Source organism: Leuciscus leuciscus, assembly GCF_965113295.1.
Source record: "Leuciscus leuciscus genome assembly, chromosome: 3".
NCBI classification, from domain to species: domain Eukaryota; kingdom Metazoa; phylum Chordata; class Actinopteri; order Cypriniformes; family Leuciscidae; genus Leuciscus; species Leuciscus leuciscus.
Genome location: NC_138727.1, coordinates 9,487,852 through 9,504,851, shown reverse-complemented (window position 1 = coordinate 9,504,851; position 17,000 = coordinate 9,487,852). Strand labels below are relative to the sequence as shown.

Sequence of the window (17,000 nt, the reverse complement as noted above, 5' to 3'; positions counted from 1 at the left end):
TACTCAACTCTCGGGAATACTTGATTCTGATTTGTCAATCACAGCATTCTGGTGAAATATTTTGTGTTTTGACCACTAAACTGAATGACCATTGTCTCAGGCAACAAATTGTGCATAGACAATGAGCAAAATGAGCCTTTTACAAAAAAATAATAATATTTCAAATTCTATTCAGTTCTGAAATTCTATTTGCACACTTTTATTCTGCATATTGATTTCTAAATTCTAAATTGTCTATGAATCTGTTAGCATTATGCTTATTCATAGGCCACTTTTTAAAACTCCCTGTCTAGTAAAGATAGACAAAACCTTTTGACAACAATAAACAACTTCCAACCTGGGAACGAAGAAGTCAACACTCTCAGAATTCTTCTGCATGGACCACAGGGTGCTGGAAAATCAAGCTTCTTCAACTCTGTGAATTCTGCTCTCCAGGGGCGCATCACTACCAGAGCTCTGGCACATTCAGTAGCTACTGGTTGTAGTTTCACTTCAGAGGTAAAAATATTGATACCTATGTTTAAATGTATTTTTAATACATACATAAATATTGTACTATTTTCAGTTTATTTTGATAAATTAAATAATTCATTTTGTACAGTAAATATACTGTCAATAAAATATGTTCATTTTACAAAAAGTTTTTATGTAATATGTGTGTATATTTATATCATCTATATATATATATATATATATATATATATATATATATATATATATATATATATATACACATATATATACACATATACATATACATATACATATACATATAGTGTGTGTGTGTGTATACATACACAAACACACACACATATATATGCATTTATGGGTGTGTGTACACACACACACACACACATCATAATATATACACGCATATATTATATAAACAAAAACTTTTATGTTAGAAGCGACTAATCGATTTGACAGCACTAGCGTTACGGATGGTGGTACTCAGAAATGCTCACGATGAGCAAGGCTGGATTAGTACCCCCAGGGGCCCCTGGGCACTGAAGCTCCTGGGCCCCCTCCCCTACCTGAAAACCACACCCTCCAAAGGAACACACACACAGGTGGCCCAGCTGTGGGATTTAACATGCCAATCACTATTGATCAAAAGCTGAATGACTAGTTCACAAGACAATGATACAAAATAAAAATTTCTGAAAAGTAGGGCTGCACGATTTGGGGAAAATGTCATATTGTGATTATTGAGGTCAATATTGCGATTGCGATATAGTAAACAAATGGTTTCATGAGTTAACTTGCTTATTTCTCAAGTAAAATGCACACACAGACAGATTAGTGATAATGCTTAAATTTGTAGCCTATTTCTCAACTCAAACTAGAAACAACAACTAAATGCACTGTGTTTTCAAAATAAAATAATTTAAAATTAAAATATTGTTATTTGTCTCAATAATACAAGAGTTAAAAATAAATGTCATATTTACCTGTGCCTGTCTAACAGGTAGACCTAGGACATATACCGAAATTGAATAAAGTCATCAAACTGCACTGCATAAATTATAAATTAAATATAGACTAATCCTTATTATAGCAACAACAACAACAAACAAAAAAACCTTTAGTCAACAGCAGTGAGTCATTTTCTCTGTTGTTTTTTTTTTTTGTTTTTTTTTTTGATTAACTTTACTGTCAGAAAGCTTTATTGGCTGCTGTCTCTTTAAGACCAGCTGACGGAGACGCGGATCTCACACGCGCCTCACCCCTCATTCACCCCTCATTTACACTGCACACGTGTGCGGTGCGTTACGTCTGCGACAAGGTTTTATTCCGTCCTCGACGCGGTGCCAACTCACACCAGGAGCATTTCAGAAGCGGAGCGACTGGATGCGCGAGACCACGTGATTTGCCTGTCCGACGTGATTTTTCTTGATTTTGGGGGTTTCTACCTTACAGTCTATGCTTTCTACCAAGGATATATTGGTGTGCAATACAATCGAGAGTCTGCACATGGTGTTAATTTTGAAATTGACAGTGTTTTTTTACTTTTATTTTGTATTTCCGGTGCGACTTGGACGCGCGTCCGTCAAAAATAGACTAGGCGCCTATATTTAGCGAAGCGGCGCGGAGAGCCGTTTCTGGGAAGCTTCTGAAACGCGCCGCGTCGCGGCCGGTGTAAACACAAGCATTGACTAGAATGGGCGCGATCAGCTCCGGTAGCCGTGTCGCAGCCGTAATGCGCCGCAGAGGTGTGCAGTGTAAATGAGGGGTAAATGAGGGGTCATTCTCTCACAACTCGGCCGCGGAAAACGCGTGCATGCTAGAAATAGAACCGACGCCTATTTTTCACGCGACACGCAAGCGTCTTGGAAGCGTTTCCAAGCAAAATTGAATAGGAAAAGATGTTTATATGACATTTTGACACGAATACATATTAATAAATGTCATTTTGATGCTTGAAAGTGTCTAGGGTTCGACATAAACGCAAATATAAATGCAATTTAAAAAAATATTATCGATTTTCAAATACTGTCTGCACCTGTCAATACAGAACGAAATATTCTATAGCCTATATTGCCGTCAACACTGCCGACGTTGTCTTTGCTGCTATATATTTATGTTTAACATGAAGTATAGGCCTTCCACAACTCTCTCCCCATGTGTCAAATATATCACCAATATGTCACCTAGCAGCAGCAGCGCCGCGTCAGACACGCTTCTGGTGTGCAAAGACATGGAAAACGCGACGCAGCCGCCACGCAGCTGACACGCAACAGAAACGCCACGCTCACGTCACGCCACGCATCCAGTGTGTCACAGCTCTTATGTTATGAAGATACTCGACAAAACGGACATTTTGGCATAATTGTGTGTGTTATTGTAAGTTCAAGCACGAAAGATAACTGTATTCTGGCGTGTTGTCTGTGCGCACGATACTGGCGCGCGCGGGTCTTTCTGTGTCTGTGAATGTGTGTGTGTCACAGTCACACTTTGTCTTGTCGCACATGGATTGTTTAAAAGCATTTGCATGAATAAGAGATCACATAATGTAATATACACTTTTAAAAAATTCTGATTGGATAATTATCAAGATCGAGGCCAAGCCTTGTGTATACTATTTTTATGTAGGTACGTGACGCAAAAAAAAAAAAAAAAAAAAAAAAGGGGCCCTCTCTGCGCAAGGGCCCCTGGGCACGTGCCCAGATTGCCCATATGGTAGATCCGGCCCTGACGATGAGGAAGAACTTTGGAAGGAAGAACTTTGGAAGGAAGACTTTAACACCAAACACATTGGAACAAGAAAAAACTCTGGAGAAAACACACAACCAAACATCAATGAGACCCGACAGAGAGGGAGAACACAGGGAATATATTCATGGGACTGACAAAAAGATAATTAACTACACACAGCTGAACCAAATTAACTAATGTTGATGGTGATGATGGAGACAAGGAGTGGCGGGAAACTGAACACAATGAACACAGAATGAAGTCGAAAAAAAATTGACATGAAACAACTAGTTCATTTTAATAATACAGAAACAAAATTATTTTAAAAAGTCTGAAAGCATTGAATGAGATCCCACAATTATATAATATAGCTATATGCAGTAGTAACAAATATATATGATATTTTATTATATGATATGATTAATATTATATTTTTAAATATGGTTTCATTATAAATATAGTGATTTTCTCCAAGGTGGACACCCAACTTAATCTATGATATTTACCATCTGAATCTAACCACGTTAAGTCAACATATGGAAAAGTCAGAGAGCTATTTATTATCATGTTAATTATTGTGCATTTAGCCTAAACAGCAGGGGTGCCTTTTACCCCAAATACCTAACATGATCTCATGAAAGTGCGTATCTATAACACGAATGATATTATTCATATCATTTATACGCCAGAAAGAGTTTTTGCGTTCAAATGATTACGCACTGTAAACCCCTTGGGTAGGATTAGGGGTGAGGAGTGCGTGCGTATTACACGCCATAAAGCGCGTATCATATGCACGCGAAAACTGCGTATCATATGTATGCAAAAACTCTTTTTGGCATATAAATGACACGAGAAATATAATTTGTGCTATAGATACGCACTTTCATGAGATCGGGCTCAAATACTTTTACATTCCGTTATAGAAAAACTGTTGCTTTAATTGCCTTGAACAAAACTGAAAATCAATAACAAGACCTTTGTCTCAAAACAAGACCTAATTAATAATTTCATTGGGTCTCTTTTACTACATAAATCTACAACATTTAAAAAAAAAAAACATTGCTGTCCAAGATGGCATCAAGGATCAGCCAAATTTGTTGTTAAGAAAAGTGCTGAGCTGAAATTTTGTGCCATCTAGTGGTTTAAAAGAGAATAAAGTCAAATGTACCTTTTACCCCGGTGCACCTTTAGCCCCGTTGTAGCCTATATATTAGGGGTGTAACAGTACTCATAAGTCACGGTTTGATACGTACCTCGGTTTTGGGGTCACGGTTCAATACTTGTTTGGTATATTTACATGTCCGAGAAGGAGAAAAAGAACCATCTACATCTGAGTCTACTTCACCATTCCACGAGGAGACAGTGAGTGAAGTGGCACCTGAGGCTTCCCATTTCCAGGACATGCACATTTCATCACTGGACTGTAATGCCAATTACTTACAATGCCAAATGATTTTGTCTCATTATAACAGCAGAAACAACTTAAAATACTCTGAAACTGTAAAGGTTTATTTTTATTTGTGTTCCAATTCCAATGGTGCGCTGCGGCTGCACTGAGTTGAGCGGGTTCAAGATGGAAATATAGGTTATGTAGATATAAGGTCAATCAAAAAGATTATTGGCCAATGCAGCCGGCTTTAAGAGATCCAATCAGCTGATCGGAAGAGTTTCATGACTGAACTATACAGTATATATATATATATATATATATATATATATATATATATATATATATATATATATATATATATATATATTTTGTGTGTGTGTGTGTGTGTGTGTGTAGTACATTCATAAACTGATAAAAAATTTGCTTAAATGTAATTTTCAGTGCAAAACATATAAAGTGAAGAAGGACAGGACGGGCTCTTTCTTTCCCTTCACGTTCACTGACATCGCTGGTATGCACAATAAATGTGGATCAATACAGACTGATGACATCAACAAATTACTAAATGGTCACATCAACGATGGTTATTTTGTAAGTGAATTTAATTTCATTTAAGAAATGTAAACATTATGAGTTTTCATAAATCGCTATGATAAACTTTACAATAGCCACATGATGAAGACAACAGTGGAAATTAAATGCATGCAAAGCCACCAGAACAATCTTTTAAATTTTAAAAATTCCAGATTGGCATTGATTTTTAGTGCAAAAGAGTATCATGGTCGCAACACTACAATATTTCAAGTGGTCTTTTACAGTTTAAACTTTACAGTTCAAAGTTGTTGTTTTTTCCATAATTCAGCATATGTTCTAGTTTATTCAGTGCTTCTATCTCTTCAGTTTAACACAGCAAGACCGATTACAGAAGACGACCCAAGGTACAAAAGGAACCCCACTCTGAAAGACAGGATTCACTGTCTGGTGGCTGTTCTTCCTGCTGACACTGTTTCTATGATGAATGAGGACATAATTAGGGAGATGATAGTAGTTCGGGAGAAAGCACGAGACTTGGGTAAGTCATCTATACCTTTATTCGCAAAATATCATGTACAATTAAGTGTGCAAGTTTTCATACCTCGTTATGAGTTTTACTGTGTAAGATTATTGCATAATTTGTACACATTTAAGAGATAAAAGATCAGATTTGTTCATCATTATTAGCTCTGCCCTTCAGAAACTACTCTGATCATCCTGTTTATAAATGTTTACACCCCCTTGGCTCTTAATATCATGTGAGCATCAGTGAATATTTGCACCTTTTGTTCAATTGTCCTCAATGTGAAAAACTGGATCTCAACATAATAGCAACTGCGTGGAAAAACTTAAATGTGCAAAAGATGCCAGAAAACCAAAGAATGTGCAGGACATGGAGGATTTCTCCAATGAGCAGTGGACAGCTTCACTACTCAAGACAAAGTCAGGATTTGTGAACAACATCACACAACATACAAATAGTCATGATCATCGGGGATGCTACACACCATAATAAGAACAAAGGGGATGTAAACTTATTAACCACATAATTTGTGTAAATTTAGTTATTTTGTTTTGTGGAATATTTGTAGTTATTGTTCATTGTACCACAGGCATTCCTCAAGTCATAATCCTGACCAAAGTGGATGAAGCATGTCCACTAGTTAAAGAAGATCTTAAGAAGATCTACACAAGCAAAAAAATTAAACAGAAGGTAGCCTACTGTGCTTTTTTCTTTTCTTTTTTTTACCATGGTAAATAAATTTGGCTTTGGTATATTCTGTTTTTTGTAATTTCCATTGAAAATTAAAGGTTTTGATAATATATAATAACAAATTATCATCAATGTAGGATTCAAACTCATTGCATATCACATGTGACAGACTAGGTGTGACTTGACCTGTATTATACTCTCTTCTCTTTTATTTATTTTTGTATACAAAAAAAAGTACCTATATATATATAGGCCTAGGCTATGTGAAAAAAAAAGTAGCCTACCTATATATTATATATATATATATATATATTACCATGGTCACTTGCCAAATAACACATTTTTAAAACATTAGTTTATATTTTAATTCGTTTTACAATCGAAATCTAATGTTTTTACAAACAATAACTTGGTTTCCCTGGTTACGCCTGACGGTTTTCTCCAGTAGCACCTCAATGCACGCAGTACACGAGATCCGGGGGGCGGAGTTGGATCCAGATATAAGGGGTGGAGATTGGTAGGTTTAGGGGTGGGTTTAGGGATTAAGGGGTGGAGATGGGTAGGTTTAGGGGTAGGTTTAGGGATCAGGGGGTGGAGATGGGTCCCAGGTAGCAAAATTTGTCTGGCCCACCTCTGGGCCTCATCCTTGCTTCAATTCTGGCCCAGTTCTGGCTGGGTCCCCGGCCCAAAACTGGCCCAACACACTGAAAACGGACTCAAACAACTTCCTCTGGCCCAGATGTGGCCCAGGCGCTGTAAAATTACTCTTATTTATTGATATGGCCCAGGTCTGGCCCAGGCACTGTAAGCCAGATCTGGCTGAGAGACGGCTGGGTCCCCGGGCCAGATGTGGCCCACACCCTGTAAAGTGACTCTTATTTATTGATATGGCCCAGGTCTGGCCCAGGCACTGTAAGACAGATCTGGCTGAGAGACGGCTGGGTCCCCGGGCCAGATGTGGCCCACACCCTGTAAAGTGACTCTTATTTATTGATATGGCCCAGGTCTGGCCCAGGCACTGTAAGACAGATCTGGCTGAGAGTCGGCTGGGTCCCCGGGCCAGATGTGGCCCAGAAACTGGCAGTGAAACACAAATTCAACCATTTAAAAAGATTAAGGGTTTTTATTATAAAATTAACAAATACACTTTAATATAAGCATGTATTAACAATGAACAAATAGCCTACACTATTAACATTTATTTACAACACAATTTTTAAACTACAAAATAATAAGTAAATTATATTTACTGTATATGATTAAAAGAAAAACATCACTCTTTCACACACAAACTATCTTTTACTCTCTTTAACACTAAATAAATTCCTTTTGCAAATGTCAAGTCACCATTAAATATATAGCGCTATATACAGTAATGACTGTTTCAAAGCAGCTTTACAGGGTTAAACAGGACAATGATCAATGATGCAAACAGTTCAATTTGGCTGTAAAGCTGCTCTAAAAAGAAAATAGTGTCATTGTTCAGCTGAAGTCAGTTCAGTGTTGATTCAGTTATGTTCAATAACTGTATAAAGTATATCAATTATAAAAAGAGTTCATTTTCATTATTAAGCAGCTCTGCAGAAAACAGTGATGTCATCGTCCAGCTCAGTTCAGTTCTCATATAATGGTGTCATTATTATTAAAGGAACACTCCACCGTTTTTTTAAATAGGGCTTATTCACCTTCTTTCCTACATTTAGAGAGGTGGGCAAATGCATTTTTGTCTCAGTGCATGCATTGTTTTAGTTTGACAGGGTCGGCGCTAGCTTAGCTTAGCATAATGAATGGAATCCTTTGTTGCCAGCTAGCATGTCCTGAGTAAAAGTGATATAAAATTTTTTAAAAACCCACCTAATTACTTCTTGTGGCCTGCGTATTCACAACAAGTACAAATAGTGATGCAGATTAACACTAGACGATTTCCTATGCAGATATTGACTTGGGACTATATTAGGGGGAAGCACAGGTGAAGCACTGCTACTTGGGCGCAGAGATATCACGCCCAAGTAGCAGTGCTTCGCCTGTGCTTCCCCCTAATATAGTCCTTAATATATAAGTCAATATCTGCCTAGGAAATTGCCTAGTGTTAATCTGCATCACTATTTGTACTTGTTGTGAATACGCAGGCCACAAGAAGTAATTAGGTGGGTTTTTAAAAAAAATTATATCACTTTTACTCAGGACATGCTAGCTGGCAACAAAGGATTCCATTCATTGTGCTAAGCTAAGCTAGCGCCGACCCTGTCAAACTAAAACAATGCATGCACTGAGACAAAAATGCATTTGCCCACCTATCTAAATGTAGGAAAGAAAGTGAATAAGCCCTATTTCAAAAAACGGTGGAGTGTTCCTTTAATGCAGGCAGATCAATATTATTAAGAATAAGTGTCCCCAACTAAGCAAGCCAGAGTCCATCAGTGACAGAATGGAGAAAGAAAAACAGGCTCAGTCAAAGGGCCAGTTCTCCTCTGATCAAACAACAAACATGGTGTGTGTGTTAGGATCCAGGCCGCTTCACAAGTCAGATTGTGGATTGATATCATTCAGAGTATTATATTCAGCTCCTTTTGCTTGAAGGTTGGAAAAGAGTAGCAAAACTCGAGAGCATGTAGATGTGAATTTGAGAACTTGTACAATAGATATTTGTACTTGTACAATAAAATTTACACTCACAGCTCCAATGTGAAAACCTCTAATGTGAAGGCGAAGTTGAAGGGAGTTGAAGCTGGCCGTTGGGTCTGTGCGGAGGACTGGTCTGGTTCTCGTGGATCTGATCCGATGACTGTGCCGAGGACTGTTGTGTCAAAGGGGTCTTCACGCCGTTTGTTTCTAGGTCTCATCTAGTCGTGATGTTCTCGTCTGGCATTCAGGGCTGTTGTGGTCATCTGAGGGTGCAGGTCCATCATCTGGTCTGGATATGGACTAGATCTGGCTGAATACAGTAACCTTGGGATAAGACTGAGACAGAGAGACTAACATTAGCGTAGATGCCATTCTTCTTACGATGTAACAAGTACATTTAGTGTTATGGGAAGTGTTTCCGGTTCTGGTTGACCGAATTTATGCAGCCTAACAATCCTTTAACAGATGTGAATTATAGAAATGTGAGAGTGTGTTATGTTTATGCTAGGTTAAAGAGGTGTGTGTTTTTAAATAGATTTAAACTTATCTTGTGTCTGCCCCTCAATCTGCTGCCAGTCCATGATCCCTTGATCTCCATCTCAGCAGCATTAGCTGTGAGGGTTTCTCTGAACTGCACCTTTTAAATAAAGGAATAGATATTGTGAGGTCAATATGATCTTAAGCATTAGTCTAAGCACATAGGTTTAACAAATGTTGTTGCCAGAGTTCACACAGCAGTTTAAAATATCGGTAACACTTTACAATAAGGTCTCAATTGTTAAAATTAGGCTAGTTAATGTGTTAACTAACTTTACCAATGAACAATACATTTGTTACAGTATATTTATTAATCTTTGTTAACATTAGTTAACAAAAATACAATAAAAATGTATAATAAAAATTAGTTCACAGTGCATTGACTAATCTTAACAAATAGCCTACAACTTTTGATTTTAATAATGCATTAGCAAATGTCAAAATGAAAATGAACTAAGATTAATAAATGCTTTAAGTATTGTGCATTCTTAGTCCATCTTAACTAATGTAGTTAAACCTACATTAACGAATGAAACCAATTATTGTAGTGTTACCAAAATATCTGTAAAAAGTGTCAGATTCCAAACAGTGCGTTCATAATTATTGTAAGTCAACATCCCCTCTGCAGCAAAATGTCAAGAACTACCATTTTAATAACATTACACAGTGATATAGGCCTACGCTTTAATTTTTTCTTTAACTCTAAAATGCACCTGCTCTAAAGCAGATTACGCAATAAATAAATAAATAAATAAATAAAATAAAGCAGATTACGCTACATTCAAGAACACAAGACGTGCCAAAGACAATGAATTAAGAAGCTGCACTTATTTTGCAGCTTCTCTTATGTATCTATAACGCTTTTCCATTTCGGAGTTCCCACAGGAGTGTTAAAACCAAATAAATCTTATTTTTTATTTCAGATTGTAGCCTACACGTTGTCTCCGCGGGTGTAGTAGCCTACACTGTGGTCAATGTAGTTCGATTCACAAATAAATGACTCTTTTGAGAGGTTAGTGAATCAAATCAGAAAGAGTCGCCTGTATAGAGAACTATGGCGCCGAAAGCATAGTCCGACTCTTATGATTCGACTCCTATGAACTAATCACTCGTTGAAAAAGACGAATTGACTGACTAAATTTGAGCACAGGAATATAACTTAATATCATTTCATTAGCCAAAATCCAGTGCACTGATCAACAGCCAACAGCACAGCAGTTTTTCTAATAAAAAAAAAAAACTCAAATTTATCCTAAAAAGAGACCGTAGCTCATCAACACTCTCTCCGGGACCGAATGGATATTCTGAAGTAACGTATTATCATCGTAAACATCTGATCTAACGTTAGATATATATATTAAAAAAAAAAACACTATATTTATCTTGACAATTAACGTTAATACATCAAACAGCACTATAACAACAAATTAATGGATTAATGGATAAATTACTCACTCGTTTTTCAGATGAATGATTCCTCTCGAAAACGTTGGTCTGCGTCTGCAGGATCTTCCTCAGGATTTAAATTAACCGCCAAAACCTTTTTTCAAGTGGCCCGCTTGTGACAAAACGAACTCGGGCCGATGGTAAATACACACAGCTATACCGAGTAAGTTATAGCGCGAGTACAACCGCTTTTAGCCGACACTGGCCCATCATAAAACGCCGTATATGAGCCAGCGCGAATACAACCGCTTTTAGCCGACACTGGCCCATTCATAAAACGCCGTATATGAGCCAGCGCGAGTGCAACTGCTTTAAGCCGACACTGGCCCACTCATAAAACGCCGTATATGTCATGGCTCGAAGGAAAAGTCAAGGATTCAATAGCAAGTGAATACTGGTGTTTATTAACACAATAGAAATGGCAGTGCAGGTTGAGATGTCAGGCAAACAGTAGAATGACAGGCTCGGCAACGCAGGACTCAGTGAGCAGGCAGCAACGGACGAACTGCAGACAATCCTCAGAACAGGCAGACGAAACTCAGAACGGGAACACAGGAACTAGTGTCCAATCCACAGAACAGGCAGACGAATCTCAGAACAGGAAATCGGGAACTGGAGCGAGGGAGAGAGAACTGTGAGCTGTGCCTGGGAACCTCCACAACCATCTGACAAAGACAAGACGAGGTGACAAACAATATATAGGACATCCTCATTCAAAACAGCTGGCGTTGATCAGCTCATCAGCGATAACGAGCCGTGCTGATGAGCCACGCCCATTCATACAACACGCACACACATAGCAAGGGCGAGCCAATGAATCCATGAACCGTGACAGTACCCCCCCTCCTAGGAACGCCGCCTGGCGTTCCCAGACACCCTTACCTGTCGATTGTAATCATCGATAAGGGAGTGATCCAGGATGTCCCTAGCAGGAACCCAACTTCTCTCCTCCGGACCGTAACCTTCCCAGTCCACCAAGTACTGGAATCCGCGTCCCCTCCGCCTTGAGTCCAGTATACGATTAACCGAATAAGTAGGCTCCCCATCTACGAGTCGCGGCGGGGGGGGGACCGGGGCAGGCGGATTAATGTGAGAACGAAATACGGGCTTAATTTTGGATACATGAAAGACGGGATGAACCCTCCTGTACGCTGGGGGGAGGTTGAGGCGGACTGCCACCGGACTAATGATCTTGGTGACAGTAAACGGGCCAATGAATTTGGGAGCAAGTTTATTAGAAACGGAGCGGAGAGGAATGTTCCTGGTTGAAAGCCACACTTTTTGACCAACGACGTATACGGGAGGCTTAGACCGGTGGCGATCGGCTTTAGCCTTGGTGCGCGCCCCCACCTGGAGTAGAGTCTCACGGGCTCTAGTCCATGTGCGGTGACACCTCTGGACGAAGGCGTGAGCGGAGGGGACCGCGACTTCGGATTCCAGACTGGGGAAAATTGGTGGCTGGTAACCTACACTACATTCAAACGGAGATAGGCCCGTGGACGACACTGGCAACGTATTGTGTGCGTACTCCACCATTGAAAGTTGCTGACTCCAGGAGGAAGGATTCTTGGAGACCAAACATCGTAACACCCTTTCCAAATCTTGGTTGGCTCTCTCGGTTTGACCATTGCTCTGGGGGTGAAACCCTGAGGACAGACTGACAGTCGCTCCCAGTAACTTACAAAACTCTCGCCAAAATTTGGACACAAACTGGGGTCCTCTGTCAGAAACCACGTCTATCGGGAGGCCATGTAAGCGAAAGACGTGATCAACAACGGTCAACGCTGTCTCCTTGGCTGAGGGTAATTTGGGCAAGGGAATAAAATGAGCCGCCTTCGAGAACCGGTCCACCACAGTCAAAACGACTGTATTGCCCTGAGAGGGTGGGAGGGCGGTGATAAAATCTAGCGCTATGTGGGACCAGGGTCTCGAAGGGACAGGCAGCGGTTGAAGTAACCCATCTGGGGGACGATTGGAAGTCTTACCAATGGCACAAACCGAGCAAGCCAAAACAAAACTGTGAATGTCACGAGCCATCAGTGGCCACCAGAATCGTTGCTTGACTAAAAAACTAGTGCGATTTACTCCTGGGTGGCAAGCTACGTTGGAACAATGACCCCACTGAATAACGTCGGACCGTAATCCCTCCGGCACAAACAAGCGATTCGGTGGGCAACCGGGCGGAGGCGTTACCCCTTCTAAGGCCGATTTGACCTTCGACTCGACCTCCCATGTGAGTGTGGAGACAAATAGGGTCTCGGGTAAAATGCACTCGGGAGTAGACGGGCGATCGGTATGGTCAAAAATACGCGATAAAGAGTCGGGTTTGATGTTCTTGGAACCCGGGCGGTACGATAGAGAAAAATCAAAACGACCGAAAAAAAGTGCCCACCGAGCCTGCCTGGAGTTCAATCTTTTGGCGGTTCTGATATATTCCAGGTTCTTATGATCGGTCCAGACGATAAAAGGTACCCCCGACCCTTCTAACCAATGACGCCACTCCTCCAACGCTAACTTTACTGCCAACAACTCCCTGTTACCAATGTCGTAGTTACGTTCGGCAGGTGATAAACGACGGGACAAAAACGCGCAGGGATGCAACTTGTCGTCTGTGGGAGAACGCTGGGATAGCACTGCTCCTACCCCCACCTCTGACGCATCGACCTCCACCACGAACTGACGTGATGGATCAGGGGCAATAAGGATGGGGGCTGAAACGAAGCGGCCTTTCAGTTTAGCAAACACAGCCTCAGCTGTGTCTGACCACCTGAACGCCGTTCTGGGGGAGGTCAAGGCAGTCAGAGGTGCGGCTAGTTGGCTGAAGTTGCGAATAAAACGCCGGTAGAAGTTGGCGAACCCCAGAAACCTCTGTAGGGCCTTACGGGAATCTGGGCTTGGCCACTCCACCACAGCCTTAACCTTGTCAGGATCCATTCGTATTCCCTCAGACGAAATGATGTACCCTAGGAAAGGAACAGACTGTGCATGAAAAGCGCATTTCTCCGCCTTGACAAAAAGCCCATTCTCTAGCAACCTCTGAAGCACTCGTCTGACGTGTTGAACGTGCTCCTGGAGAGACGAAGAGAAAATCAATATGTCATCCAGGTAAACATATATGAACTGGTCTACCATGTCTCTCAACACATCATTGACGAGTGCCTGGAAGACCGCTGGGGAGTTGGAAAGCCCGAACGGCATAACCAAATATTCAAAGTGCCCCCTGGGGGTGTTGAACGCGGTCTTCCATTCATCCCCCTTCCTGATGCGAACCAAATGATATGCATTACGTAAATCCAATTTTGTGAAGATTGATGCTCCCTGCAACCTCTCGAAAGCTGAAGACATCAACGGCAAAGGATAAGTATTCTTTACCGTGATGCTGTTCAACCCCCGGTAATCAATACAAGGTCGCAGGGAACCATCCTTCTTCCCCACAAAAAAGAATCCCGCCCCCGCTGGAGAAGAGGAAGGACGGATGAATCCCGTTGCTAGAGAATCAGAAATATATTTCTCCATAGCCTCCCTTTCTGGAACAGAAAGCGAATATAACTTGCCCTTAGGCGGAGACGTACCTGGCAGTAGATCTATAGCACAGTCATAGGGACGATGCGGAGGAAGAGAAGCAGCCCGAGACTTACTGAACACTTCCTTCAGGTCGAGATACTCTGGTGGCACGTTAGACAGATTCACTGGCTCCTCCTGCAACACAGAACAAGAAACAGACGGAACAGCAGACGAAAGACATGAGGCATAACATTGATTGCTCCAACTGGACACGGAGTTCTGACCCCACTCTATCCTGGGTCCGTGTTTCACCAACCACGGATGACCCAGGACAATGGGAGCGTGAGGTGACTGAGTGAGGTAGAGTGAGATCCTCTCAGTGTGGTTACCCGAAGTGATCAGTGTGATGGGTCCAGTGATGTGAGTGATGCCCGGAAGTTCCTGTCCATTTAGTGCGTGGATGGTGATACCGTGCTCAAGAGGTGTGATGGGGATGTGAAGTTTCTGAGCCAAGGAAAAGTCCATCAGATTCCCTTCCGCTCCTGAGTCCACCAGCGCCTGGCCGTTGAAGGCGTGGCCTGCCCACATGAGTCTCACCGGGAGGAGGGTGGCGTTCGAGGGTCTGGCCAAGGATATCCCGCCCGACAGTAGCCTCCGTCCTACCGCCGGGCTTGGCCTTTTAAAGGACAGGTGGAAATGAAGTGGCCGGCCTCTCCACAGTAGAGACACAGACCTCTCGAACGGCGATGTTCTCTCTCCTCCCGGGAGAGCCGAGCTCGACCTACCTGCATGGGTTCAGGATCGTCCGAGGGGCTGACCGTGTTCACTCCCCTGAGACTGGGGAATTCAGCAAAATCCCCCACTGGAGTCTGGAACGATCGATTCGTTCTCTGTTGTAATCGTGCATCGACTCGTAGTGCCAGTTCAATCAGTCCATCAAGAGTCTTGGGTAAATCCAACGTGTAGATCTCCTTTTGAACACGATCAGCCAACCCATGCAGGAACAAGTCCCACTGCGCCTCCTCGTTCCATTTGCACTCGGCGGCCAACGTCCGGAACTGGATGGAATAGTCGGAAACCGAGCTGTTGTTCTGTCGGAGATCGGCAAGTTGGCGAGCCGCCTCGCGTCCGGCGACCGCGCGATCGAAAACGCGGCTCATCTCTTGCTCGAGTGCTTGGAACGAGGAGCAGCATGGATGTTGATTCTTCCACACCGCTGTTCCCCACAGAGCCGCGCGTCCAGATAACAGCGTCATCACCAGTGCCACTTTACTCTCCTCGGAGGAAAACGTCACAGGCTGAAGAGAGAAGTAAATCGAACATTTGGTTAGAAAAGTTCGGCACATATTCGGTTCTCCAGAGTATCTCTCGGGGGTGGGGATGCGCGGCTCCGGTCGGTTGATGTTGCTACTTTCCGGGGGAACAGGCGGGGGCGGTGCTGGCGCAGTGGGACGCCTCAGACGTTGTAATTGAGAGGTGAGCTCGGACACCTGCGTTACCAGAGCCTGTATCGCCCGACCCGAGGAACCGATCTGTTCATCCTGACGGTCCATACGGGCGTGATTATCGGCATACATCTGCTCAAATGTAACCGCACTCGCTGAATCCATGATCTGGTCAGATGGTTCTGTCATGGCTCGAAGGAAAAGTCAAGGATTCAATAGCAAGTGAATACTGGTGTTTATTAACACAATAGAAATGGCAGTGCAGGTTGAGATGTCAGGCAAACAGTAGAATGACAGGCTCGGCAACGCAGGACTCAGTGAGCAGGCAGCAACGGACGAACTGCAGACAATCCTCAGAACAGGCAGACGAAACTCAGAACGGGAACACAGGAACTAGTGTCCAATCCACAGAACAGGCAGACGAATCTCAGAACAGGAAATCGGGAACTGGAGCGAGGGAGAGAGAACTGTGAGCTGTGCCTGGGAACCTCCACAACCATCTGACAAAGACAAGACGAGGTGACAAACAATATATAGGACATCCTCATTCAAAACAGCTGGCGTTGATCAGCTCATCAGCGATAACGAGCCGTGCTGATGAGCCACGCCCATTCATACAACACGCACACACATAGCAAGGGCGAGCCAATGAATCCATGAACCGTGACAGTATATGAGCCAGCGCGAGTGCAACTGCTTTTAGCCGACACTGGCCCACTCATAAAACGCCGTATATGAGCCAGCGCGAGTACACCTGCTTTTAGCCGACACTGGCCCACTCATAAAACGCCGTGTATGAGCCAGCGCGAGTACAACTGCTTTTAGCCGACACTGGCCCACTCATAAAACGCCGTATATGAGCCAGCGCGAGTACAACTGCTTTAAGCCGACACTGGCCCACTCATAAAACGCCGTATATGAGCCAGCGCGAGTACAACTGCTTTTAGCCGACACTGGCCCACTCATAAAACGCCGTATATGAGCCAGCGCGAGTACAACTGCTTTTAGCCGACACTGGCCCACTCATAAAACGCCGTATATGAGCCAGCGCGAGTAAAACTGCTTTAAGCCGACACTGGCCCACTCATAAAACGCCGTATATGAGCCAGCG

The 17,000-nt window shown here is 42.5% G+C and overlaps 1 protein-coding gene across 1 annotated transcript in view; it reads left to right on the top strand.

Moving 5' to 3' along the window:
• LOC309494354 (interferon-induced protein 44-like) overlaps positions 1-17,000 on the top strand; it is a 32,462-nt gene that overhangs the window by 779 nt on the left and 14,683 nt on the right. Inside the window, exons 4-7 of the mRNA XM_082163672.1 lie at positions 294-498; positions 5,027-5,176; positions 5,486-5,657; positions 6,232-6,332. Coding sequence (XP_082019798.1) covers positions 294-498; positions 5,027-5,176; positions 5,486-5,657; positions 6,232-6,332 — 628 coding nt within the window. The remainder of the gene's footprint in view (positions 1-293; positions 499-5,026; positions 5,177-5,485; positions 5,658-6,231; positions 6,333-17,000) is intronic.